Genomic DNA, 24,773 nt, shown 5'->3' with positions numbered 1-24,773 from the left:
TTTATGTTGTAATGAAATAGTTCGATCTAAATAAAATAATCAAATCTAGTCAATCGCAATTGATCAATCCTACATTAATAATTTAATAAAAATTAGAGATAATTACAGCAAAGGTGTCGTGGTGTAGTTGGTTATCACGTCAGTCTAACACACTGAAGGTCTCCGGTTCGAGTCCGGGCGACGCCATTTTGTCTTAATGTTTTCTTCTTTCCAAAACTCTTTGTTACTTAATATCAGTTCTTAGTCATTACTCATTATAGATTGTCAGTTGATTTGGCTCAAGTTTCAGCTTGGAAGACATATAATGAACTTGGTTTTAGTTTATGCATACCAATTAGTACTCTCATGTTACACTCACAGGTTTCCTTCAAGATCCTGCAACGGTTTCCATTACAATCATTATTCAAACATGGGTCGAAGTTTTTACACTCACTCAAACATGAACACCAGGTGTTCGATCATATTCCTCTCCCAAAAGTTGCATCGATTAAGCGTTCCATGCTTACCCTTTTGCACAACAACCTTCCCTTTCATGCCCTATTTGTATTCAAGACCCAGTTCCAGCTGTGTTCGCTCGACTGTGTTGATGAGGTCGGTGTTGCCTTGGCTCTCAAGGCTTGTCAAGGAGAGCTGAAACTTGGGTGCCAACTCCATGGTTTTGCAGTGTCCAGCGGGTTCATTTCGTTGGTCACCGTGTCAAATTCGCTGATGAAGATGTACTGCAAGTCAGGGAATTTTCGGAAGGCCTTGCGTGTGTTTGAGAATTTGAGTTGCCCTGACATTGTTTCTTGGAACACTGTGCTTTCAGGGTTCGAGGAAAACATGGATGCTTTGAGTTTTGCTTGTTCTATGCATTCAAATGGGATCGTGTTTGATCCTGTGACATACACCACTGCTCTTGCCTTTTGTTGGGGTGATCATGGGTTTTGTTTTGGGAGCCAATTGCATTCTCTTGTTGCAAAATTTGGATTCAATTGTGAAGTTTTCGTAGGGAATGCTCTGATAACCATGTATTCAAGGTCAGGGAGTTTAGCTGAGGCTAGGAGGGTGTTTGATGAGATGCCCCGGAAGGATTTGGTTTCATGGAGTGCAATGCTTTCGGGTTATGCTCAAGAGGGGGAATGTTATGGGCTGGAAGCAGTTTCACTGTTTGTTAGCATGGTTAGGCAAGGGATGTCCCTTGACCATGTCTCGTTTACAGGTGCAGTTTCAGCTTGTGGTTATATGAAAAACTTAGAGCTAGGGAGGCAGATACATGGTTTGACACTTAAAGTGGGGTATGGAACACATGTTTCGGTTTGCAATGTGTTGATCTCGACTTATTTGAAGTGTGAGGTCGGCAGAGATGCAAAACTGGTTTTTCAGCTGATGAATAATCGGAATGTAGTCTCTTGGACGACAATGATTTCAATTGAAGAAGAAGATGCAGTGTCTCTTTTCAATGAGATGAGAAAAGACGGTGTATATCCAAATGATATTACATTTATAGGACTATTACATTCTATTACACTCAATAATCTGGTGGTGGAAGGTGAAATGATTCATGGATTATGCATCAAAAGCAGCTTCTTGTCGGAACCAAATGTCTCCAATAGCCTTATTACCATGTATGCCAAGTTTGAATCTGTTCAAGAATCGAAGAAAATTTTTGAGGAGGTTAACCATAGAGAGATAATAGCATGGAATTCATTAATTTCAGGGTATGCTCAGAATAGCTTATTCAAAGATGCTTTCCTTACATTTTTGGCTGCAGTGAATGAGGTAAAACCAAACCAATACACTTTTGGCAGTGTCTTAAATGCTATTGCTGCTGCTGAGGATATATCTTTGAAACATGGGCAACGATGCCATTCGGAATTGATCAAACGTGGGTTAGACACTGATCCGATTGTTTCAGGTTCTCTGCTTGACATGTATGGCAAGCGTGGGAGCATAGCCGAGTCTCAAAGAGTATTTGACGAGACACCTAGAAAAAGTGAGTTTGCTTGGACTGCAATAGTATCAGCCTATGCTCGACATGGGGACTATGAGTCAGTGATGAGTTTGTTTAAGGAGATGGAGAGTGAAGGAACCACTCCTGACTCCATCACTTTCCTTTCCGTTTTAGCTGCATGTTGTAGAAAAGGCATGGTTGATGTAGGCCATAGAGTCTTTGACTCCATGGTGAAAGAACATTCAATTGAACCAACTCCAGAACATTATTCTATCATGGTGGACATGTTAGGTCGCGCAGGACTGCTAAATGAGGCAGCAGAGTTGATGCACCAGATTCCAGGAGGACCTAGATTGTCAGTGTTGCAAAGCTTGCTTGGTTCTTGTAGAATACATGGGAATATAGAGATGGCTGAGAGGGTTATTGATAGGTTGGTTGAAATGGATCCTGCGAGTTCAGGTTCATATGTATTAATGGCGAACTTATACGCTGAGAAAGGGAAATGGGAGAAAGTAGCTGAAGTGAGGAAACTTATGAGACAGAGGGGAGTGAAGAAGGAAGTTGGGTTTAGTTGGGTGGACGTTGGTGGTATTAATTCCTTGTATTTGCATGGTTTCTCTTCCGGGGATAAGTCGCACCCGGAATCTGAGGATATTTGTAACATGGCAGAGTTTATTGGATTGCAAATGAAAGTTTTGAAAGGGAGCAAAGCAAGGGAAGGAGACTGGCATCAGGAATAGCATTTGTGATGTATTTTGCAATTGATATTTAACCTAATCATGTTCACTCTAAAGAATTCGAATCTTGTATTTTTCTCTTTTACCTTAACATAAATAGGGATTAGACAGCAATTCTATACATACTGACTAGTGACTATGAGTACTTGACTTCTGATTCATAGAATCACTTTGAGTGTAGTCAGTGCACATCACTAAACATGTTTCTGAGATATGCAAGTGCATAGAATCATATTCATGGAGTGCAATGCTTGTTTCTGAAAATGCTCTTTGGAATGAAATGTGTAGTGTCTCAAATATTCATTAATAATGTATTTGTATGAATCCGTGTCTTTTGCTAGTCTTCTAATTTTTTCAGCAGAAGTTTCCAAGCAGCACAAAACAATCATCTTCAGCGATAAGAATGTTTTAAGTTAGAGCATAGCTTATAGTTTGATATCTTTGCTAGATGCATGTGTTTTGGTTCCTTATAGATGCGTAGAGTCTTATTATTTGAACATCAAGAATCAACAAAAACATTGCAACAACTATACAAAACAGACTTTGATATAGCATCTATCTATCTATCTATCAATTCTTATATATAAAAGTTTGATATCTAAGTTTTTCTAAATTGTGTTTAAGCCATATTTTCCTTTCTAACGATGCCATGTCAGCAATTTTGCTTACTTGGCAAAATTTGAAAATTAACCAATCATCTTTTAGTAAAAGATTTTAAAAAAATAAAAGAAAAAATTCTTATCTATTATTATTCAATTAAAACATAAAAGTACTAATTAAATACAATAAATATATATATTAAAAGTGTCATAATAATAATTATGAAAATTTTTATTTACAAATATTGAAATTCTACAGTTTATACATATTAACACTTTTATTATTACATTATTTGGCCTACTTATGCACGCTATATAAGACTCTATTACTCTTTATTTTTCTTAATCTTTCATACCAATTAGCGAATATTTCGTCAAGTTTAAATTTGTCACATTTTCTTACTGAATACGTTCAAATATATCATTATTATAAAAAAAGAATAGTTAAAGTTTGGAGGGAGGTGAGGTGGGCAAGTCCCTTGCATTCCAACATCAAGTGTGAGAGACTCCAACCTTCTTTTGGGAGGCTCTTCACACACTCGCTGTATTCATGAATGCTTCAGAGCTCACCAGTTTCTCGCTATAGCTGATTTGAAGATGGGGGAATAGCACTCACTGGAAAGTGGAAACCATATGAGGGAGGAACAATGTGAGATGTGTAAATACTTGAGGCAACTCAGTTGCATGTGCTTAATGGCCTCCAATTGATAGTTCACGCAGTAAAAGAGGTAGCACTGATGAGAGTAACATTGATGAATATAAACATATAAACAATGTCATTGATGCTAACATAATAATACTTACAATTGTTTCAAGTCAATTCGAAATTAACTACAATCAAATACTACTCAAAAATTAAAATTTAACAATATCAGAAAACTTCTCCTTCTTCCAAATCCTCACTAAGAAAGTTGTTGTCTTCAAAATCTTCTTCCCTAAGAACCAAACCTGTGAGGTTCTTCAACAATGGATTTTCCTTTGTGCAATAACGTGTCAGTGAATGGCCACACAAGTTTTCCAAATCCTGAAAGGACTTGAAAGCATCATCAAAGAAAATTGTTCTCTCCATCTTCTGCATCATCTCCCTCTGTTTCTTCCTTTGCAAGAAAACTCTGTTCTGTTGTGCAGCTTCATCGGTTCTCTTCTTCTCCAATATCAATTTAGCTTTGGCAATAGCAATTGACAAATCTGAACCAGAAATTTGTTTCCTTTTCTCCCCTGCATTCGATTTCAAAGGCTTTGAATTTGGCTTTGGCTCTTCTTTCCGTTAGATGAACTTCATGCCCCGAGGGGTACTGGGACATGACATTGCGAAACACCATTCTGATATCAGCAGCAAATTGATCAGTTTTGTTGTACAAATTGTTCCATAGCTTCCGCTGAACCCTCTCCAAATCCATCAAAGCCTTTCCTTTCTTGAAATACACTCCATCTGGATGAACCAATAGCCTTTTCAGCATTACTGAACACTGCATATTCTTGAATCCATCCATACCCGAAGAACTTGGTTTCTTCTTCTCTTCACGTTCCTTTACTGCATCAGTAGTAGTACCCTTCTTCATCCTTGGATTTTCTTCACTCTTTTCCACCTTAGCTCTCTTGTTGGCACGAGAATCAAGAACAACTCTGTTACCGTTGTTGTTGTTGTTGTTGAATCCATCAACATGGCTGGAAAATTCTGAAGAGGAAAAAACTCTTTTCTTGGATACCCTTTTGTTGGCAACATCTGAAGATTTCTTGGGAGGAACAAAAGTTGAAGACTTTGGAACACACAACATCGTACTCAGTAGAATGCAACACTAACAGAAAATTGTTGATTAGACGAAAATAGAAAAACCCTATCAAGTGAAAGGTTTATGTTTCTTGAAGTTGCTTGGAACACAAGGTAATTAAGAAATCTTGGTTCCTTAATTAAAATGGAAGATTTTGCAGTTTGACCGTTTTTTTTTATGATTTTTATTCTATTTATGATAATCTTCTAGTGATATAATATCTTATCTTTCGAAGAAATTAATTGCATCTTTTTAAAAATTAAATTTACATGAATTGTTTTTTAAGAATGCCCTAAATTTAATGACAAAATAATTTTTATTATAAATCATAAATTATAAATTATAAATTATAAATAGGTACTAATTGAAAAGCAACTTTTCTAGTGATATAGTTTTAAAGACGTTCGTATTTATTATTTTCTTAATATGTATATATTTTTATTTTTAAATAGTTAGTTTAAAATGAGAAGAGTATCTGTTCTCATCATCATTTGGATTGACTTCTTTGAAAGAAAGAATTAAGAAACTATTTTTATATAAATATATAGGTAAATTAGGATTTTTTTTAAAAATATTTCTAACTAAAAAAGCAATGTTTTTTGCTATTTTAAGTAAGCAATATGTTGTTTTCTGAGAAAACTAAATTTTTAAAATAGTTTAATGAAATGTGTATTAAAAAAATTAAAATTAAAATTACTTCTTAAACTTTTTATCTAAAGACAAAATTACTTTTTTGATAAAAAATATATTTAAAAAATAAGAAATATTTTTTAAAAAAAGTTATTCCAAACTGCTATGTTATTGATATAACTTTATATATATAACAATCCTTCTAATTTAAATTTTTACTTATGATATGAATTGTAGTTATAATAATTCAAACCTCCTTAGACAAATTTATGACTTCACATATATACTCCTAAGTTTACAATGATAAAGTTCAAATAAGAAAATGCGAGTTAGGAATCTAGTAATCCTTAATTATCTGTATCCAATTCATGGACTAATCTTATTTAATTTGATTAGAAAGAATTTTGTTACAGATATATTGAAGGTATCTAAGTGAATGATTTTTAGTGGAACAAGGATTTCAGAAAAATCAGTCATGTTGAACAGTTGAAGAGATGCATTACAACTATAGCTGTTCAAAGTTGACAAATTATTGTTCATATCACAAAATTTCATTTCAAAGTTTTCTTTTCTTTATTCTTTTATCTACTTAATAAGGAAAGAAAAGAAAAGAGGAAGAAATTTTATTAATTGTTGATTGATTGAAATTGTAAACTACAAAAGTAAAACTATATATATATATATATATAGAATATTGACCTAGGAAAGATAAAAGCAAATAAAGATAAAATAAGGATAAATAAAAATAAGATAAAGATAAGATAATGATAAAGACTAAAATTATAATTGAATTTGTGTATTCTGTTTGACTGAATTTGTGAGCCGTGAGACTTCTGTTGTCATGGGCTAAGGTGAAAAGAGTGGTTTAATACTACTAAAGGTAGAAACATTCCAAACAAGAAAAGATGATTAAGTGAAAATGTTTAATTCACATCATTCAAATGAACAAGCTTAAGCTTAAGTGAGACATTTGATTCATCAGATATCCCCTACATCAAGATCTCATTGTTCACACTATACACAAAACTGATATTCAAATGCCTAAACAGTAATAAGTAGTCGAACTTGTTCATACAAAAAGCATTAAACAGGTTTTAGATACATGAAATTGGAAATACTGCTTCTTAGAAAGAAGCATAGCTACATTCATTGATGGTGTCAGTGATGGTGGTGTCTGTGTCACTGCTCCTATTAGGACTCTTCCCATTGTTGTGTCTCAATGGTGCACTTGCTGGGATTGACATAGAAAGTTTTGTGTTAGGAACTGTGCAAACTGTTTTCCGGGCTTCGGTTATCGTTGTCCTGTTCGCGGCAGAGTAAATCGGCCGAGAATTGGTATTGGCATAGCGAGGAGTAGGAGTAGGAGTAGTGACTGGCTCATGATCTATGGAACAACGCCTTTTAGCTCCTCTGTGCACGTGAGTGGTGCAATACTTCTGACCAGGGAGAACAGCGCTCTTGCACCGCCACTTCTTGCCGTCTGTTCTCCGGCACCTGCCTGGTTCAAGCTCTGTACTGTTTGTGTAGTTGTGGTGTGAACTATTGCAACCAGAAACTTCAATCACAGTAAAAGAAAAGCAACAAAGTTAAATCAGCTTTTCTAATGAACAAACTTCAACCTCATGATTAGTCTTGTTCTTAATTTCTTACATGTATAATTTGGATGTTGTCCTAAATCAGAATTAGTGCTATTGAAATTAATCCTAAACTAAGATAAAGACAAATATTCTCAAATAACAAAGCAAAAATGTCGAATGCATGCAAAAATATGTGGCATATGCTCGGCGTTCGCAACTACTCTGCTGTTGGATTAGGTAAGTCCATCTAATTACACAGCAAAGTGCACTTTGTTGTCTAATGGCAGCTAACAACACAATATATTAAGTGAAAATATGTCACAGAAGTTGTTGCGAAGTCACGAATAGTACCTTGAAGAACACTCCTTGGGGAGAAGCCTATGCCGGCAGAGATGCAATTACTATCATTGGTAACACTTCCTTTACCACTACTCATAACACTGATACTGTAGCCGACACAGTTCTTGATCTGGTTATCCTTCTTGCATAAATCTCGGCTACTTCTGTTATCCGAAGCAACCGATGTCATGTTGCCAAAGTTTGTTACCTTAGGTGTTGGAATTGAAACAGCAGATTTTGTGTTTGAGGCTATGGTAGTATGTGGCTTGCTACAAGGCTTTGTTATCGAATTTGAGTTAACAACTTTGGATGTTTCCACAGGCTTTCTTGAACGGTTCCGGCCTCTGTGCACGTGTCGTTCACAATACTTGTGATAAGGTACTGTGTTCTTGCTGCACCTCCATTTCTTTCCATCGGTTCTTCTACACCTATTCGGTTCAGGATCCATCATACTTCCATAGTCAAAACATTGGTAGTGATTGTATTCTCCTAACACAGAAATGAACAAAATTAGCAAATTTAGAATGTCTTCATAAAATCTCACATTCTTGGCATAAAAATTAGCAAATTTAGAATGTCTTCACACCTAAAATAGTGACTTGAAGGTGCAAACTGAATTTTAATTCATTTCAACAAATTTGGCAAAACCATGTTGATATATTACATTTTAACATCTTTTTTAGTCTTAAAACATGATTTGGCTTAGAATAGAAAGTAGTGATTTTGGTTGGAATAAACCATAATTTTCAAATTATAAACCAAACATAACCTGAAACTATTCCTAAATTCTTGAAATAAAAAGCACAAAACAAAACTTTATCATTAATTAAGCCCAAATGAAACAATGAATTCATTCCAAGACAATCCAACATGAGGTACTCTAATAAACCACCATCCAAATTAAGGTAATGAATAAAAGGGGAAAGGGGAAAGAAACTAAAAGTTCAAAATAACATAGACATATACCTATAAGCAATTCTAATCAAACTCAAGAGTTCACCTAAATTCATGAAAAGTAAACTTAAATAGTGAAACTCAACTTATGAACTTGATGTTCAGGACCTAAACTTATAAACTAAGTTAATTCAAGATTTTGAAAACCTTGCCAACAAGGGTGTGACATCATGATAGAGGCATATTATGAGTGTGACCAACCATATTCTACTCCTAAATAGAACACTAGTTGGGAGAACAAATCCAACTTAAATCTAAAAATATCCAAAAACAATATATTGGTTTACACAGATATATGTATATATTGAAAAGGGCCTTATCAGAAATATTCCAAAAAAAAAAAGTTACAAACCTGACATATAGCTTGGAAATTGCTTATGAAAAACACCAAAGCCAGAACCAAAGGGTAGCACAAGGTGATGATGAGGGTGAGGGAGAGGAAGAGGAAGAGGGAGATTATAAGCAAAGTAGTTGAAGGTAAGAACTTGATGATGAAGTTCACGCCTTTGAGCTTCTGTGAACAATAAACAACAGCACCTATCTTCTTCTTGTTGTTGCCATGCTTTGTTCATAGCAGGTTTTCTTATTGTTCCTCCTTCTTCCTCTTCTGCTCTCTTCAGTGTTTCAAAACTTGTTGTGTTCTTCTTCTCTTCTTTGATCACTCCAACACCACCACCACCATCCATCTTTTGTCCCATGTCAATCTTCTTCTGGGGTCCACCTAGAAAGTATAATAATCAACAAAAAACACCAGAAGAAAACACATAAAAGTGAGCAAAGAAAAGAAAAAGCACAAAAAAACAACATGGGGTGGGAGAGAAAAGAAACCAGAAGTGTTGTGTGAAGAGGGAACAGCTTCAAGAGACTTGGCTTCCATTGTCACATTCATATAAGGAAAAGGAGAAACCAAAAAAGTGCCCCTTTAAAATCTTTCTTTCTTTTTTCAGTATCAATTGAAAATGTTAAAATCAAAAGTAGTTTTTTCATAAAGAAAGAAGTGACAGAAGCACTTGTTGTTCTTTCTTTATTTCCCGTGATGACTCACTCACTCTACTCAGTACACTACTGACACTGTAGATAGAAAGTGAAGTGAGAGAGAAAGTGGAAAACAGAAGTGTACAGAACAGATAAACATTATCAAGATTTTGATCCCATTAATTAATTTTTATTTCAGACACATTTAATTATTCATTTATTGTATTCGGTTCATTGCAAGTGAACATTTTAGCATTAAAAAAGTGGGAGTTTCTGACAAATATTATTAAATCATTTCCTATAGTTGATAGTCTAAAGTAGTTTTAAACTTTTATAATGTGATCATATGTTAATTAAAATCAGTCACCAAAAAAAATATGTTAATTAAAATCATAATTTTATTTAACCGCCACCTTCATTTTTGGATGAAACTTTATATCTATTACTTTTTTCTTATTGCTTTTGCTTCTGTTGATTACTAATAAGAATCTAAAAAAGATAATTTTTTATTTTTTCAGAATTGAAAAATTGAAAGAAATAACACCATTTGCAATTCTTTTTTTTTTATCAACCGCCACTTGCAATTTTTTGGTAGTTTGTTTCCATTTTTTTGACAGAATTTGGTTCCTTATTTGGGTCTTAAGTCTCTCACTTTTTGGTCACATTGGGCCTGAAGTCTGAAAACGAGAAGCCCAAAAATAAAAAAAAGAATATGTCCAAAAAACAAGTCCAAAAAAAATGTCCAAAAAAGAAAAATGAAAAAAAAAATCGAATATTAGTTCCAGAAGAATCTAGCGACTGGCTATCGGAGTAGCACCAGCGCTTGATAGTTCATAGCGCATTGAAAGTTGAAAACTTCCCAATCACAGGTCTCGTTTTGCCGTGATTTTCATCTTCTCAAACATTTCACACAAAATGGTGAGTTGTAATAACTTGGAGTACTTTCGTCGAACACCTTGCGTGCGTGCGTGCATAGTTATATATATTATGTGAATGTGAATCTCACTCACTTTGGTTGTTGTTGAAACTGTTTATTTCAGTCGGTGACTCTGCACACAAATCTAGGAGACATCAAGTGCGAAATCTTCTGTGATGAGGTCCCAAAAACTTCTGAGGTAACTAACCTTTCAACCCCTTCAATTTGTGTTCCTTTTCTGTCTTAGTTTTAGTAAGATTAATCACAATTTGCTGGTTCATGCTATTTGATACTTATTTTGCTATAAACAAGTTCCAAGTTTCGAGTTGCTGATAGAGAATTTAGAGTAAGTAACCAATTTATTTAAGGGTAGATTGCACTGAACTCTCTCATAAGGATAGGTGATATTACACAATACAGACTGTTATTTGTAAAATAAGCACGATACTGAGGTTTTTTCACTTTCTACCTACTAAAAATCTTATTTCGGAATTTTTTTTCCAAGAATTTAATTTTGATGTATTGTAAAAATGTTTTATACGTGCATCATCCAATTATGTAACGTCATGGTAGCAAGAGTCAGTACCTTTTGCATTGACTCCATGAATGGTCATCCAAAAAAGGATGTGATTGGACAACTATCTAGGTGTCTAAAAGTTTTACGTCGTCAATATACCAAAATTAGACTCTTTTTCCCGTGCAAAATTTTCAAGAATGCAAAAATATTCCATGAATCAAACCTTCGCTAAGGGGGAGGTTAGTATTGGCATGACAAATCAATGGGTGTCGTGTGTAATATCACGCAAACATTTAAGAGGTTGTTAGTGTAATTTATCCCTTTAATTTGAATAAGATAATTAACTTGCTTTTAGAGTAGACAAATTGATTATTGTGAATGGAACTACCTCTGTGTCACTTGTGTTTGTGAAGTTTAATAATGATAGTTTAGACTTAAGGATAGCCAATTTTGTTCTTGCAAGAGGTGAAGGTGATAATTGGTTGTTTTTGTTGAAGGATGCTGTGACCTAACAATTTCAAATATTGTGGGTTTTATGTTTTTTTTTTTTATTCAGAACTTTTTAGCATTGTGTGGGAGTGGTTATTATGATGGGACTATATTTCACCGCAACATCAAAGGTTTCATGATTCAAGGGGGAGACCCAACCGGTACCGGGAAAGGGGGTACCAGCATATGGGGAAAGAAATTCAATGACGAGATTAGGGAATCTCTTAAGGTAAGTTCAGGCTCTGTGCTAATTACTGTGAAGCTATGCCATTGGTGTTATGCTTTCCTTTTGCTTCATGTCTGTCAATCTGTTTTACTTGTTTTGAGTTTAATTCTCAATGCTAATGTTGGAACTATAGAATTCGGTTGTAGAAATGGCGTATTTTGTGATCTTATGATGAATCGAACATTACTAAGTACTTCATTTTTTGTGTTTCCTGTCAAAGGACATAGATAATACCATCTATGTTCGATGATATTAAGGTTACAATGGAGATATACTGCTATCAATAAGATCCATAGGAGAAAGTTTGTGCAAAGTGACTTGTTAACATTACTTCAAGCAATTTCTTCTTGTTCAAGGCTTATTTCTTACAACTTTTATCATATTTGAAGAAGTCATAATCTAGTTGGCTTCCCTTAGGTTTTCAAGACCTTCAATGTTTAGGTGTATGAAATATAGGTGTTATATTGTAGAATTGTAATACAGTTACTTTCGTGAAATCTCCGCAAGATGTGAAATTACCAAATGCCCCATAATTTATCTAAATTGAATTCTTGGAAATTAGAATACAAGACGGAGCTTTATGTTATTTTCTTTTAAATGGTATTATTTTTTTTATAATGAATGTATTATGGATAGTTGTGTAAGTTGGATTCGTTTATGTTATGATTATTAATTATTATGTTTTTTTTTTTAGATTATTATTTTCAAAATTTTCAATTAAATATCCATGAATACCCGCGGATATCCATCTTCCCGCTGGAGACAAATAAATGGGGATGGGGAGGGGACGGGGGTGCATTTCTCTTGGGAGCGGGGGGCGGGGACCATTCCATCCCGTAAAGGGATGACAAAAATATCCATGGAAGCGGGTACCCATGGGGATTACCCGTGATGGGGGGTTAAATGGGTAGTTGTAAAATCCCGACGAGGAACGGAGTCTGCCCCGCGAATAAATGGGGAGTTTACTAAAATGTCATCACTTATATAAAATCATGGTGGATATTTAATATTTGTATTAGATTATGTTAAATTGTGTTCAGAACTTTGGATTGTTGTTTTATGTTAAACTTTGTTGAATTTTCGAAAGATTGTGTTATGAGTTTTGTGTTAAATTGTTTTAAAAAAACTTTAAAGACAATACCCATGAATACCCGCGGATATCCGCCATCCTCGCGGAGACAATTAATCGGGGACCCGTGATGGGGATGGGGCGAGAATGGGGGCATATTCATAAATGTGGATGGGGAGCATGAGAGGGGTACCTGCCCCCACGGGTATCCATTGCCATCCCAAAATATCTGTGGAGGTGGATTCCCTTCCCCGTGGGGATTTTGCAAGTCCCCATTTAAGCACTATCCATTGGGTGGGTACCTCTGCCCCTGTTCCCGTCCGCTTCCCAAAATATCCGTGGAGGTGGATTCCCTTCCCCGTGGGGATTTTGCAAGTCCCCATTTAAGCACTATCCATTGGGTGGGTACCTCTGCCCCTGTTCCCGTCCCCTTCTCCGTTTATTCACGGGGAGGTCCCATCCCTGTTGGGGTTTTGGGTCTCCATTTAGATTTTCGTCACAGATTATTCCCACAGGTACCTGTTTTGACATGTTTTTTTGGGAGTTGACATAAACATAGTGGGGCATTTGTGATTTATATATTGAATGCTAATTATTGACATTTCTCTTCAAAGCATGATTACAATGGCCAACACATTGCCCTTTTCTATGTTCCAGCACAATGCAAGAGGAATATTGTCAATGGCTAACAGTGGTCCAAACACTAATGGAAGCCAGTTCTTCATAACATATGCAAAGCAGCCACATTTAAATGGACTTTATACAGTATTTGGCAGAGTAATCCATGGATTTGAAGTTCTTGATCTCATGGAGAAGGTACCTGATTCTTATGCCACTGCAAATTTGCTTGTAGAAGCTAAGGCTTAGCCTTCAACTTATATCATCTTGGCTTGATAGAAAACTCAACTGAGAAAAGCTAATCATGGTAAACAGTTATTAATATATACTTAACATTTATGTTGTGCAGACTCAAACAGGAGCAGGGGACCGTCCACTTGCCGAGATTAGGCTCAATCGAGTCACGATACATGCTAATCCGCTTGCTGGTTAAGTGGTTAAACTTGTCTCAGCAGTTCTCATTACAAGAAGAGGGAGGGTAAAGGGAATTATTAAATACTCAATTTTAACCAATTTCTTGACCTCTGATTAAGAGAAATACAGAAGTAAATTGTGCATTGAGTTAATTAACATGTTTGTGAGATATGAACAAAGGCATGTCGATAGATACATTTTTCAAGGATTAGTGTAAAAATGGTCATGTTTCTGTAATGTTTAGGACCAAGATTCTTTTGTATTGTGTGTCTTTCTCTTATTTTCTTCTTTTATATGGAATGTCCATGGCTTTTAAGTGTTACAATCTCATCTTGTTTGCATCACCAAGCAAACTTGTACAAAGATTAATGAAAGAGGCCATAGAGATTTGTATATGTAATGTCAAACATGATTAGAATAGAGTTATCTTAATGATAGATCTGTTTGGAATTTTGTGAATCGAAGCTGAATCACTCATTGGCATAATTTAAAAAGGTTTAGTAGGAAAGAAAAACTATATATATACAAAAGGAAGTTTTATTCAGGACTAAAAAAATAATATAAAGAATACAATAGTCTATTAATATTTGAAAGCAATGAATTTATCTTTATCTAAAAATTTATTCCCTATTACTTTGTCATTCAGATTTTTTGAGAAGAAAAAACATTTTCTTCATTCAAAGGAAAAAAAAATGTATACGGATGAATTTTGTAAAAAAAACAAAGAATTTATCCCATATTTTTTCCAACTAAAGATAAATTTATGGTTTAACTAAAAATATTCTAAAGATATTTATCATCAGACAATTTTAATTGATTTTTATTTTTATTATTTAGTTTTGTTTTTATAAATTATGAAATCAAGTCCTTGTTTTCAATAACTTTGAATAACACATGGTAAGGATATTTATTAATAGACGAATGCTAATTTATTCTATGTAGAGTAAGGAGCATAACGTTTTTAAAAAATTGATTTGCTATTATCTTATTAACGGGATATTTTATTAAATTTCATCTATTTATATAAAACATAATAAAATAAAGAGTTAAAATTTATTTTATTAATAATAAATATAATATTTTTATTTAATAAAAAATATTTAAGATTAACATTGTTTACAAGAGATTAAATTTATTTATTTAGAAATTTTATTGAAAACTTAAAATTAACTATCTATTTCAGTACGACGAACATGAAAGAACATTATTTACATAAATGGATTTGTCAATTTTCTTTTTTATAAAATATGATCTCTTATTATATATTTTTTAAATAGGACAAAAAATAAATACGTGAAAAAAATATTAAATAATAAAAAAATCATATTTTAAAAACAAAATTTATGAAAGATGCATTTCCCATTAGTTACAAGTCTTTGTTAGTGTCTCACTCATAGTTCATCTGTGTTGACTAAACCAGCAACCACAACTCAGTGTTGACTTTTACCACAAAATTCAGGTAACTACATAACTAGGGTTTCAAATTCCCCGCCAATTCTCCACTCTCTCTCTTCAATGGCAACAGAGGAGAATGACGCCAAACCAGAAACCACCCCAAACACCACCGTCTCTCATCTCCCTACCTCTACACCCAACGACGTCGTTTCGGAACCCATCCAGAAACAGCAGCAGCAGCAGCAACAACAACCGCCATTGAACCCTAGAGACTTCATCCTCTCCGTCGCTTCCAAAATCGCTACCCAGCCACTTCATAACACTCCCGACCCTCACGTTTGGGGCGTTCTCACCGCCATTTCCAACAATGCTCGCAAAAGAACCCAGGTAACTCGTAACATTCTCTCATTACTTATATTCACTTTTTCTTGAGCTTTAATTCGAATAGCACTTTTGGATTTCCTCAAATTATTTGAAAAAAAAAAAAAAGGTTAACTTTTCTTTGTAAGTTACTGTTACGTAGGACAATAGGGATAGGGAAAGGGAAAATGCATAACTTTAAATTGAATGTGTAGTTAGCCATGTAGGTTTTACAGATTATTTGTATTCAACTTATAGGCGAACTTGGATTTATTCACATTATAGGCGAAAAAGTGTTTTTTTGTTTTAAATTTTTTAGAATTGTCTAAGAAGTAATTTTTTATTAAATGATTTTGAAAACGAAAGAAGCTGATTCATATGTAGGACTATATGCAATAAGGGAAAGCTTTTTTTCTCTTTAAAAAGAAATAAAGGGTATAGATATCACTTATTCAATGATTTTGCTATCGACATGGTTCATGATTGGACAAGGTGGTATCATTTGATCCAATAACATACTTCACATGGGCTGTGGAGATAAAAGTTTTGTGGTTGTTTGGTGAACTAGTTAATTTTTGGTACATAACAATCTTTGCTTTTTCTTGGATAGAAGCATCAAATAATTGCAGCATTGTTTGAATTTCATCTGACTGGGAGAACTGTAAGCAGGGAATTAATATTCTGTTGACTGCTGATGAGCACTGCATTGGGCGATTGATGGAGGATGTGCGTTTCCAGATTGATTCCAACTCTGTTAGTGCAAACCATTGCAAAATTTATAGGATGAGGGTTACCAATGAAAATATGGAGGACACTATGTCTGTATTCTTGAAAGATACGAGGTTGTTGCCATTTCTTTTTTGGATTTATTTTACATGCATTCTACCGAGGTGTAATTTACATGTAGCTTGTCCCACCTAGTGGTATAGATTTATTATTTTTGTTGTATCATCAATTGCCAAGTCATTTTAAATTTTTTTTCTGAATCTGTTGAAGATGTGTCAGTTTGTATTTAGGTGCTGCAAGTTGTCTAATTTGGAATTTGTCTTGCTCGCTTCATATTTTGTTTTTTGTTTAGCACAAATGGGACTTATCTGAACTGGGAGAAATTGAAAAAGAATAATGCTGCTGTTAAAGTTCATCATGGAGATATTATATCATTTTCAGCTCCCCCTCAACATGGTAATATGAGTTCCTTTGGAATTCAGTGATTCTATTACGATTTTATCTTTTATACCAATCCCACCATGGTACAACTCACTCTCATCACACACACACACACACACACACTTGCATCGATATTTGTTAGAATTTGCAATGTATCTTTTTTTTCTTTCCAAAACGGATAATGCAGTTCCCAAACGGAAAGCAGGTAGCATTATGATTAGCAGCTCACATACATACTATTCTTAGTCATTCTTGCATTATACTCTGGTTTATGCTCATAAGCAGAACTCAGACCTCTATTTTGTCAAAGTTTAAAGCTTCATATGTGATGAATGTCATAATTTTGCTATGCTTTGTTGCAGGATGTTGCTTTGAGACAAGTTTATTCGATTGTATAGGTTATATTGTATCGAGATTGATACTGATTTTCTTTTTGCTTTAACTTTTCCCCCTGTATGTAGAGGAGTTCGTTTCTGAAAACAAGAGATTGAAGGGTTTAGGCATTGGTGCTCCTGAGGGTCCTATATCTCTTGATGATTTCAGAAGCCTTCAAAGATCAAACACGGTGTGTTAATTTTGAAGGATTGAAGTATAAATGAGTGAAGCAAACCTTTTTTCTTTTCTTTAAGTTATCCAATGTTCTTGTTGTCAGGAACTGAGAAAGCAATTGGAGAATCAAGTTGTTTTAATTGATACCTTGCGTAATGAAAATCGTGCAGCTGTTGAACTTCATGAAAATGTATGTAATTTCATTCATTTTATGACTTACTTTTCCAGCGTGATATTTAATGGCTATTTGTGCATCTAATGGATTTCAGAACAAATCTTTGTCTTAATTTAAACTTATTTATTCATGTTGCTTAAAACCTACAATATCTTACCTAATATATGATCCATTCTCTAGGAGCTGAAATCAGTCAAAGTGTCGGTAGCAAAAGGTTACCTTGATCAATTGAAAGAGTTACAGCTAATGGTCGATCTCAAACACAAGGAGTTGGGAGAAGCTAACAAAATATCTGCTGAACAGAAACATGCATTGGAAGACCTTAATGAGAATCTTAGTGTTTACATGCAGTCATGTGCTGAAGCAAATGCTATAATACATAGGTATGCGTTGTTGGATTCAGAATTTATCATTGATGTAGATATTGAATGGTATGAATACTTCATATTATGTAATTTCTTGGGCTGGCAATGGATACCCGTGATGCTCCCCATCCACGTTTATGAATATGCCCCCATTCCCGCCCCATCCCCATCACGGGTCCCTGATTAATTGTCTCCGCGAGGATGGCGGATATCCGCGGGTATTCATGGGTATTGTCTTTAAAGTTTTTTTAAAACAATTTAACACAAAACTCATAACACAATCTTTCAAAAATTCAACAAAGTTTAACATAAATCAACACAATCCAAAGTTCCAAACACAATTTAACATAATCTAATACAAATATTAAATATCCACCATGATAACTAATAACTTTTTATACAAGTGATGACATTTTAGTAAATTCCACCTTCCCGGGGATATTGCGAGTCCCCGTGGGGTACCCTACCTCTACTCCCATCCCCGTCCCCTTCCCCAATAATTTCAGGTTGTCCTGATTCAAGTTTATTGATATTTATAGTGGCTTCTGATTAGAGCTTATCAAAATGGTTCAGCCTGTCTTTTTCTGTTGAAGTTGTTAAACTAATTTTGAATCACTTTTGGAGCTCGTTTTCTATATTTATTTCTTTTTAAAATTTATTTTCCTGGTATTTGAAGTGCTAATATTTATGTTGGTCTATATGGTAACTCTCTCAGTCAAAAGGTAAATATTACTGAACTGAAGGAACAATTAGATGAAGAGAAAACTAAGCGAAAAGAAGAGCAAGAAAAGGCTGCAGATGATCTAAAGGCTGCAGTTCATAGAGCTCAGTCTGAGGCTCAGGAAGAATTAAAACGACTTTCTGATGCTGCGTCAAGAAGAGAAAGAGAACTACAAGAAACAATAAATAAGCTCCAGGTTTGAAAGTTTTGGTACTAATATTGAAAAAAGTAATAAAAAAATCTTAATTACTTTTTGGGTCTAGTTTAAGTTGCCTACTGGTGGTTTCTTGTGATCTGTTGCAGGAGTCAGAGAGGGAGAGTTCTTCGCTGGTTGAAACCTTGAGATCCAAGCTGGTATGACTACGATGCTGATGCTGTTAGCCAAGCCTTAGTGCCAAATTTTATGTACTACAAATGTTATTCCTTTTCTAATGCAGGAGGATACTAGGCAAAAGTTGGTTGTCTCCGATAATAAAGTTCGTCAGTTGGAAACACAATTACATGAAGAACAGCTGGCCTCTGCAAACGGTGAAAAGGTACAAAGATAACTTTATATGGAGTTTCATGTTACTTATCCATATTTTGGTTTAGCTGGGAATAACTAATTCTCTGCTGATTGATGAGCAGAGAGTAGAAGAACTTGAGCTGGAGACAAGAAGTTTAAAGAAAGAGCTTGAAAGTGAAAAGGTATAGACGAAAAGGAAGTTCATGGTATAGAATACAGATAGCTTTTGGTACAAAACCATTTATGAAAATAATGTCTGCTTTGCAGTAATTCCTGTGTTCTTATCTTATTTTTCCTAATGTCATTTCTATGTGAATGCAAAGTTATTCTATGAGTTGTGCTGACCAGTGCTTATGGTTCAAGGAATACTGAATCCCATAGCAGATCTGTTTCTTCAGCATTCCATCTGATTAATTTCTTTTCCACCTGAAGTTTCTTTCTTTGTTGCTGTTGTTAGCAGGTAGCTAGAGAAGAAGCGTGGGCTAAAGTTTCAGTTCTTGAGCTTGAAATAAATGCTGCAATGCGAGATCTTGATTTTGAGAGACGGAGGTTAAAAGGTGCCAGAGAAAGGCTTATGCTTCGGTAAGGTTTTTATATGATTGCTAATATTCATCATGGGTGACATGGCTAGTCTCAATAGGATAATGTATTTAAGGGTTGAATGGTAGATTTTTTTTTAGTGTGAAATGCTGATTGACGGTGTAGCTGTTTTTTAGTGCAACATGTATGCTTCTGCCTCAATCTTCATGGTGATGATAATTTGATACACTTCGGCTGAAGCTCAATCACTAAATAACCACAACTATTTGTGATGCAGGGAAACACAGCTACGATCGTTTTATTCCACAACCGCAGAGATACAAGTACTTTTTGCTAAGCAACAAGAGCAACTAAAGTCTATGCAGAGAACTCTAGAAGATGAAGATAATTATGACAACACATCAGTTGATATGGATGGAGCCATGGGTGGAACATCACCCAGAGAAAAAGAAAATGCTGCAAAGGCAGGATCTGTTAATTCTGCACAGAAGCTTAACAGAGATCAAGTTGAAACATCAAGCGAGGAAGCCAGTGTCACCGAGAAGCATGACTGCGATTTAAGAAGTGAAGAATGCCAGAATACGCAAGAAGCCGAATTCACCAGTGCAGATCATGACCATGGTGTTAGAGATGGATTCGGTTCGAATATAGATGGTGTTGGCACGGCACCTATGATTGAGGGAGATGCCATATGCACCGAGCGAGTTGTTGAGACTGAGAGTCCTGCAAATTGTGGTGACCGGAACTTCGATTTGAACAGGAATGATGCTTTAGCTGGGGACACTATGCAGCTTGATGATGATGTTAATGGACAAGAAACTGAAGACCATGTTCAAACAACTACTAGGCAAGTTTTACATCACTCGCAATCAAATAATCATGTCGATACTCAAAAGACCGTCGAGGATACAGAAGCCAGAGACACAATCCAAACAGCAGACCTTATAACTTCCGAAGTTGCCGGTAGTTGGGCTTGCAGCACAGCTCCATCTGTGCATGAAGATAATGAATCTCCAAGCAGAGGCAACAATGCAAGTTCTGGACCATTGCATGATTCGAATGGTATGGTGGCCGAGAATCAGATCACTCCTACTTCAGATGCTGATGGTGCCGGAAGAAATGATGAACAAAAACTACAAAGCAAGACGATTGGCATTGTTGCTACTGATTCAAGGGGGCAATCTGGAGTCTCTGCCAATCAAGGGAGAGACAATGTTATAGCTCTATTTGACTCGGAAACTGAGAGTTGCAGCGACACTGGCGATGATGACATAGCTGATGCAAAACATGGATCAATGTCTGATGCAGAAACTCAGGGTGGTGAGCATGATGAGGAGGAGGATCAAAAGCAGGATGATATTGATTCCATGGATGAAGATGATGAAGCCACTCAAGAAGATTCTGTTGGATAGTAGTGGGGAATGGGGTGTATCCAATGAGTCTTCATTTTGTTCTAAGTTGTATATTCTTACTTCTTAGGGTTCTGCATTTCTAACACCAATATCTCTTCTATTTTTCCTCTCTAATTATCATTAGGCTATTTTATTGTATATATGCTTTCTTCATATGGTTTTTTCCAACAAACACCAGACTGATCCAGTGGCAAGAAAAGGGTTTTCCTACCATTCTCCATGCTTAATTTTAGTACCAAATGTTCATTCAAATTTCAATGAAAATGTGTTAATATGAATGTCTTTGAACATGGTATTCATAATTGGAACTTGGAAGACTCGACAACAATTCACCACATTTATTTAGAATTCAACACATTAAACAGCTTACAAGTTAAGACTTAAGAGCATTAGCAACAATAGCAAAGAAACTTTACAATGCTTTTTAAATTTTCTTAGACATTTTAGAGCAGAGAATTGGTTTTTATTTATTTTTATCCCCTACATTAAATCAATACATAATCTCCACTATTGAATATACTATTTTTTTTTTTTGGTGACTATTGAATATACTATAACTTATGTAAAATAAATTTTACACCAAATTTAATAATAAACAAGATATTGTATCAATGTACAATTTATACAAAAATATTATGTTCACTATTAAACATCTAATATTCCTCACACAAGCACATGGAACAAGAAAGTAAAATAAAAAGTAAAAACCTGCATGAAGCCTACCCTACAAGGAAGATCCTCAAGCACAGTCCTAGGAGGTGGTAGAAACCGACCATGTATGGTGGTCGGTGTGGGCTGAGCAAGAAAATTCCCAATACCCAAAATTGAGTAGTCATTAGTCAAAGGATAGTAACAAAGTTTTTCATACAAGAAGGAAATAAAAAATCAAAATTATGAATAATGCAAACCCTGGCAATAATAATTACTAAGATTCTCAATGAACCCGGACAAGCAAATTAAAGGACGTTTTATTATTCCATATATGATTTCAAACATTATGGTATTTATATATATAGAATGATGCCATTTGAAATGTTCATTAATCATTATTGCTCACACTGTGACTAAAAAGTTAACGGGCCAAGAGTTATTAGAAAACTGAAACTAATACACGTACATTGCTTTAGCTATATCAAAAGTCAAAGAAATAAGTAGGGATTCACGATAAAGAAATTGTTTATGAAGTAAATAAATAAGGAATATATATATATATTCTAGAAATTATTGTAACAAAGAAATTTTGAGATCAACAATGCAAGCATTCTCATTAGCAACTCAGCCTTCATTTTTTTTATAATTAATATCCGATTATTAAATAATTAATCAGTTCATTGAGGATTTCTAATCAATTCAAAAAAAAAAAAAATAGTAGTTGGAAGAACAAGCTAATCAAATATGATTATTATATCTTATTTCCTAAATCCTTATAATAAGAAAGAAAATACTCAAAAAACAAAATATGTCATCACTGTACGCATGCATGCATTGGGTCAATTTCTATGATTCTATTCTTATATATTTTATAATTCATAGTGATAAATAATTTGACTAATAAGTTTACTCATTTTTTTTCTTCTTCAAAATAATGTACACATACACTGAAATAATATAAGTCCAAACTATACTCCAATGGAATTATACTACTTTCCTTTATTGCATGATTCCGAATCAATATACATCTATATATATGGTACAAAATTCCATATATAGATATAAATAATTGTAGATGTTTTAAAAACGTAATGATGATAATGTTAACACAAGAAGAAATAATGTAAGTCATGATGATGACGAAGATGTTTACCAATTTTGCTGAGGGGTAATCAATGGCATAGTGGATAATTGAGTGGCAGAGAGAAGAATAGAAAGATCATATAGATTTCTAGTTATTTGAATAATAATAATGGAAATGGAAGAATAAAAATTGTGTGATGCATGTTGAGGTGGACCACAAGGGTTATTAGTTTGATGGTGAGAGGTGCATGTAAACTCAGCTAGCAGTCAATACTTATTATAACTAGTGCATGTGAAACTACTGCTCCCTCTTCCAACTCAATTCAACTTATATATACTCTCTTGACATGCATCCCTATCCATCTATATTATATTTTATTATCAATTTTATTTATCATGAAAATCTTTCCGCCACATTGATAAATATTATGGGTCAATATCTAAAATACAGTTTCAATTTGAAATCAATATTTATTTTTTGTTTTTTACAATATTTTTTTTTAATTTGGCATTTAAGGATTTGTTATTGAATAATATATTGTTGCATATACAAAGCATGATTCAAATTTTCGATTGACATTTACTTAAGGCTATGAGCGAGTCAGTGAGCTGACCACTCGATCAACCTAAATTGATTAATTGAAATTAATATCTGAAAAATAGTTTTATAAGGTGTACTTGGATTCTTTCACAATACTGTATAGTTCTTATGTTAAAGTTTTTTTTTTTTTAATTTAATAACTCATTATATTGGTGTTTTCGTTTAGAATCAACTAATCTATTGAAAAACGCTACTTTTCGAAAGATGCTATTTGTAGGAAGTAGTGAAGTGCCACTAAATAAAATACCGCAAACCACGCAAAATCAATTCTTAAAAGAAAATGTTATACTATAAATGATAAATCTCAATGAATGAATAGTACTTGAAAAAAACAAATTAAGCCTGAGAGCAAATAAATAAAAAGGAACCTTGTAAGATTTTAGATAGTTACCTAACTTATGTTATGTAGATGAAGAGTGTGATTACTTTTATTGGATCCAGTTGAAACTATTTAATGCGATATTACCGTAGTTTAGTAGAAATATGAATATATATAGATCCCTACTAATTGAGTAGTGCTTTTGATGTTATAATCTGGAATCACATTTTGACTATGTATTGTTTTGCTTGATGTATTACGAACTAATTATATTGACAAACCCTAATAGGTTTATCTGTTCTTTAAGCACTTCTAGCGTTGACTGTACGTGGATATATATATTCTAGCATTTATTACAACTTGACTAATAAATTTAACTTTTGAATTAAGTGGTGTTTGGATATATTAATGATTAATTTGTTTCTCTCTCTCTCTCTTTAAGAAAATGCTAAGTTAATCTTATATAGCTAAGCTGTTATCAAGCGTAACATGTTATAATGTCTAAGTTCAGCACGCTTGTATTGAATAATTCTTTCACAACACTAAAAATTCTTCTTCCTGCCTTCATTATTATCAATTGGCCGGTGATGAAAAGATTGTAAGCAATTATTATTGTTATTGTTATTATTATTATTTATTATTTTTTTTGACAAATGGTTTTGTAAGAAGTAGTAAAATTCTTCCTTTTTTTTCCATCATAAATATATTACCATCTCTTTATTCAACTTCACTTCAAAACACACACACACTATCATCTATTTAATTTAAATAAAAAAAAGTGTTTTTAATAAAAAATTAATTTTATTAATTTTTAAATTTATTTGAATACATTTTAAAAAAATTATTAAAAAATAAAATATTATTTTGATCCCCAATATTTTGTACAGATTTCTAGTCAACTCTTCGATATGACTTCCCATCAATCGAGCAATGGAACTCAACAAGAAAAAACCCAAAGAGTACTACTTGAACTACAAGTAAAACTGACGGCCGAAAAATTAAAAAGAAAGACAGTGGAAGATGAAGTAGCAGTCAAGAACATAAAATGGCAGATAGTGAAGGATGAAATAGCAGTCGGAAAGATAAATATACAGGCAATAGAGAGTGCTCTGAGATGTCTAATTCAAAGGCAAGGTGGAGAGCTGCCACAAGACATAGCTACATA

General features: G+C 34.1%; 4 protein-coding genes and 1 non-coding gene across 6 annotated transcripts; 4 read left to right on the top strand and 1 right to left on the bottom strand.

Moving 5' to 3' along the window:
• Nucleotides 1–112: 112 nt before the first annotated feature.
• TRNAV-AAC (transfer RNA valine (anticodon AAC)) lies at nucleotides 113–186 on the top strand. The gene has a single exon. It is a non-coding gene; the product is annotated as a tRNA-Val (tRNA).
• An 87-nt stretch (nucleotides 187–273) lies between these two features.
• On the top strand, nucleotides 274–2,801 carry LOC107475669 (pentatricopeptide repeat-containing protein At4g32430, mitochondrial). Its single transcript, XM_016095328.3, has one exon. It carries the CDS (start codon nucleotides 346–348, stop codon nucleotides 2,671–2,673), a length of 2,328 nt encoding a protein of 775 aa, XP_015950814.1. The 5' UTR covers nucleotides 274–345; the 3' UTR covers nucleotides 2,674–2,801.
• Nucleotides 2,802–6,560: 3,759 nt separating this feature from the next.
• LOC107475568 (growth-regulating factor 9) lies at nucleotides 6,561–9,589 on the bottom strand. Of its 2 annotated transcripts, none has more exons than XM_021135839.2 (4): nucleotides 9,370–9,589; nucleotides 8,894–9,262; nucleotides 7,600–8,073; nucleotides 6,561–7,226 (listed from the first exon to the last, which is right to left on the bottom strand). In XM_021135839.2, exons 1-4 carry the CDS (start codon nucleotides 9,428–9,430, stop codon nucleotides 6,796–6,798), a joined length of 1,335 nt encoding a protein of 444 aa, XP_020991498.1. In that variant the 5' UTR covers nucleotides 9,431–9,589; the 3' UTR covers nucleotides 6,561–6,795. The 2 variants fall into 2 exon arrangements, with proteins under 2 accessions (XP_020991498.1, XP_015950716.1); XM_016095230.3 differs by having other exon boundaries at nucleotides 7,600–8,076; nucleotides 9,370–9,585.
• Nucleotides 9,590–10,285: 696 nt separating this feature from the next.
• LOC107475567 (peptidyl-prolyl cis-trans isomerase CYP18-1) lies at nucleotides 10,286–14,160 on the top strand. Its single transcript, XM_016095229.3, has 5 exons — nucleotides 10,286–10,434; nucleotides 10,557–10,631; nucleotides 11,506–11,667; nucleotides 13,391–13,549; nucleotides 13,701–14,160. Exons 1-5 carry the CDS (start codon nucleotides 10,432–10,434, stop codon nucleotides 13,782–13,784), a joined length of 483 nt encoding a protein of 160 aa, XP_015950715.1. The 5' UTR covers nucleotides 10,286–10,431; the 3' UTR covers nucleotides 13,785–14,160.
• Nucleotides 14,161–15,145: 985 nt separating this feature from the next.
• On the top strand, nucleotides 15,146–21,167 carry LOC107475668 (uncharacterized). The gene is made up of 13 exons (XM_052257938.1): nucleotides 15,146–15,547; nucleotides 16,190–16,362; nucleotides 16,599–16,702; nucleotides 16,830–16,892; nucleotides 17,149–17,252; nucleotides 17,340–17,426; nucleotides 17,592–17,794; nucleotides 18,492–18,693; nucleotides 18,801–18,851; nucleotides 18,935–19,033; nucleotides 19,125–19,184; nucleotides 19,463–19,584; nucleotides 19,820–21,167. The coding sequence occupies exons 1-13, from the start codon at nucleotides 15,281–15,283 to the stop codon at nucleotides 20,952–20,954; spliced, it is 2,670 nt and encodes an 889-aa protein (XP_052113898.1). The 5' UTR covers nucleotides 15,146–15,280; the 3' UTR covers nucleotides 20,955–21,167.
• Nucleotides 21,168–24,773: the final 3,606 nt, after the last annotated feature.

The sequence above is a fragment of the Arachis duranensis genome, chromosome 2 (genome assembly GCF_000817695.3).
Source record: "Arachis duranensis cultivar V14167 chromosome 2, aradu.V14167.gnm2.J7QH, whole genome shotgun sequence".
NCBI classification, from domain to species: domain Eukaryota; kingdom Viridiplantae; phylum Streptophyta; class Magnoliopsida; order Fabales; family Fabaceae; genus Arachis; species Arachis duranensis.
Note: the sequence above shows the minus strand (reverse complement) of the source record. Positions and strands in the feature narration are given on the sequence as shown.

Coding starts and splice junctions, on each gene's coding strand:
- LOC107475668 (XM_052257938.1), top strand. CDS start 15,281: ATGGCAACAGAGGAGAATGACGCCAAACCAGAAACCACCCCAAACACC. Junction 15,548..16,189: donor ATGCTCGCAAAAGAACCCAG/GTAACTCGTAAC, acceptor AACTGTAAGCAG/GGAATTAATATTCTGTTGAC. Junction 16,893..17,148: donor AGTTCCCAAACGGAAAGCAG/GTAGCATTATGA, acceptor CCCTGTATGTAG/AGGAGTTCGTTTCTGAAAAC.
- LOC107475669 (XM_016095328.3), top strand. CDS start 346: ATGTTACACTCACAGGTTTCCTTCAAGATCCTGCAACGGTTTCCATTA.
- LOC107475567 (XM_016095229.3), top strand. Junction 10,632..11,505: donor AGGTCCCAAAAACTTCTGAG/GTAACTAACCTT, acceptor TTTTTTATTCAG/AACTTTTTAGCATTGTGTGG. Junction 11,668..13,390: donor AGATTAGGGAATCTCTTAAG/GTAAGTTCAGGC, acceptor TCTATGTTCCAG/CACAATGCAAGAGGAATATT.
- LOC107475568 (XM_016095230.3), bottom strand. CDS start 9,430: ATGAATGTGACAATGGAAGCCAAGTCTCTTGAAGCTGTTCCCTCTTCA. Junction 9,263..9,369: donor CTCTTCACACAACACTTCTG/GTTTCTTTTCTC, acceptor TATACTTTCTAG/GTGGACCCCAGAAGAAGATT. Junction 8,077..8,893: donor ATTTCCAAGCTATATGTCAG/GTTTGTAACTTT, acceptor TTTCTGTGTTAG/GAGAATACAATCACTACCAA.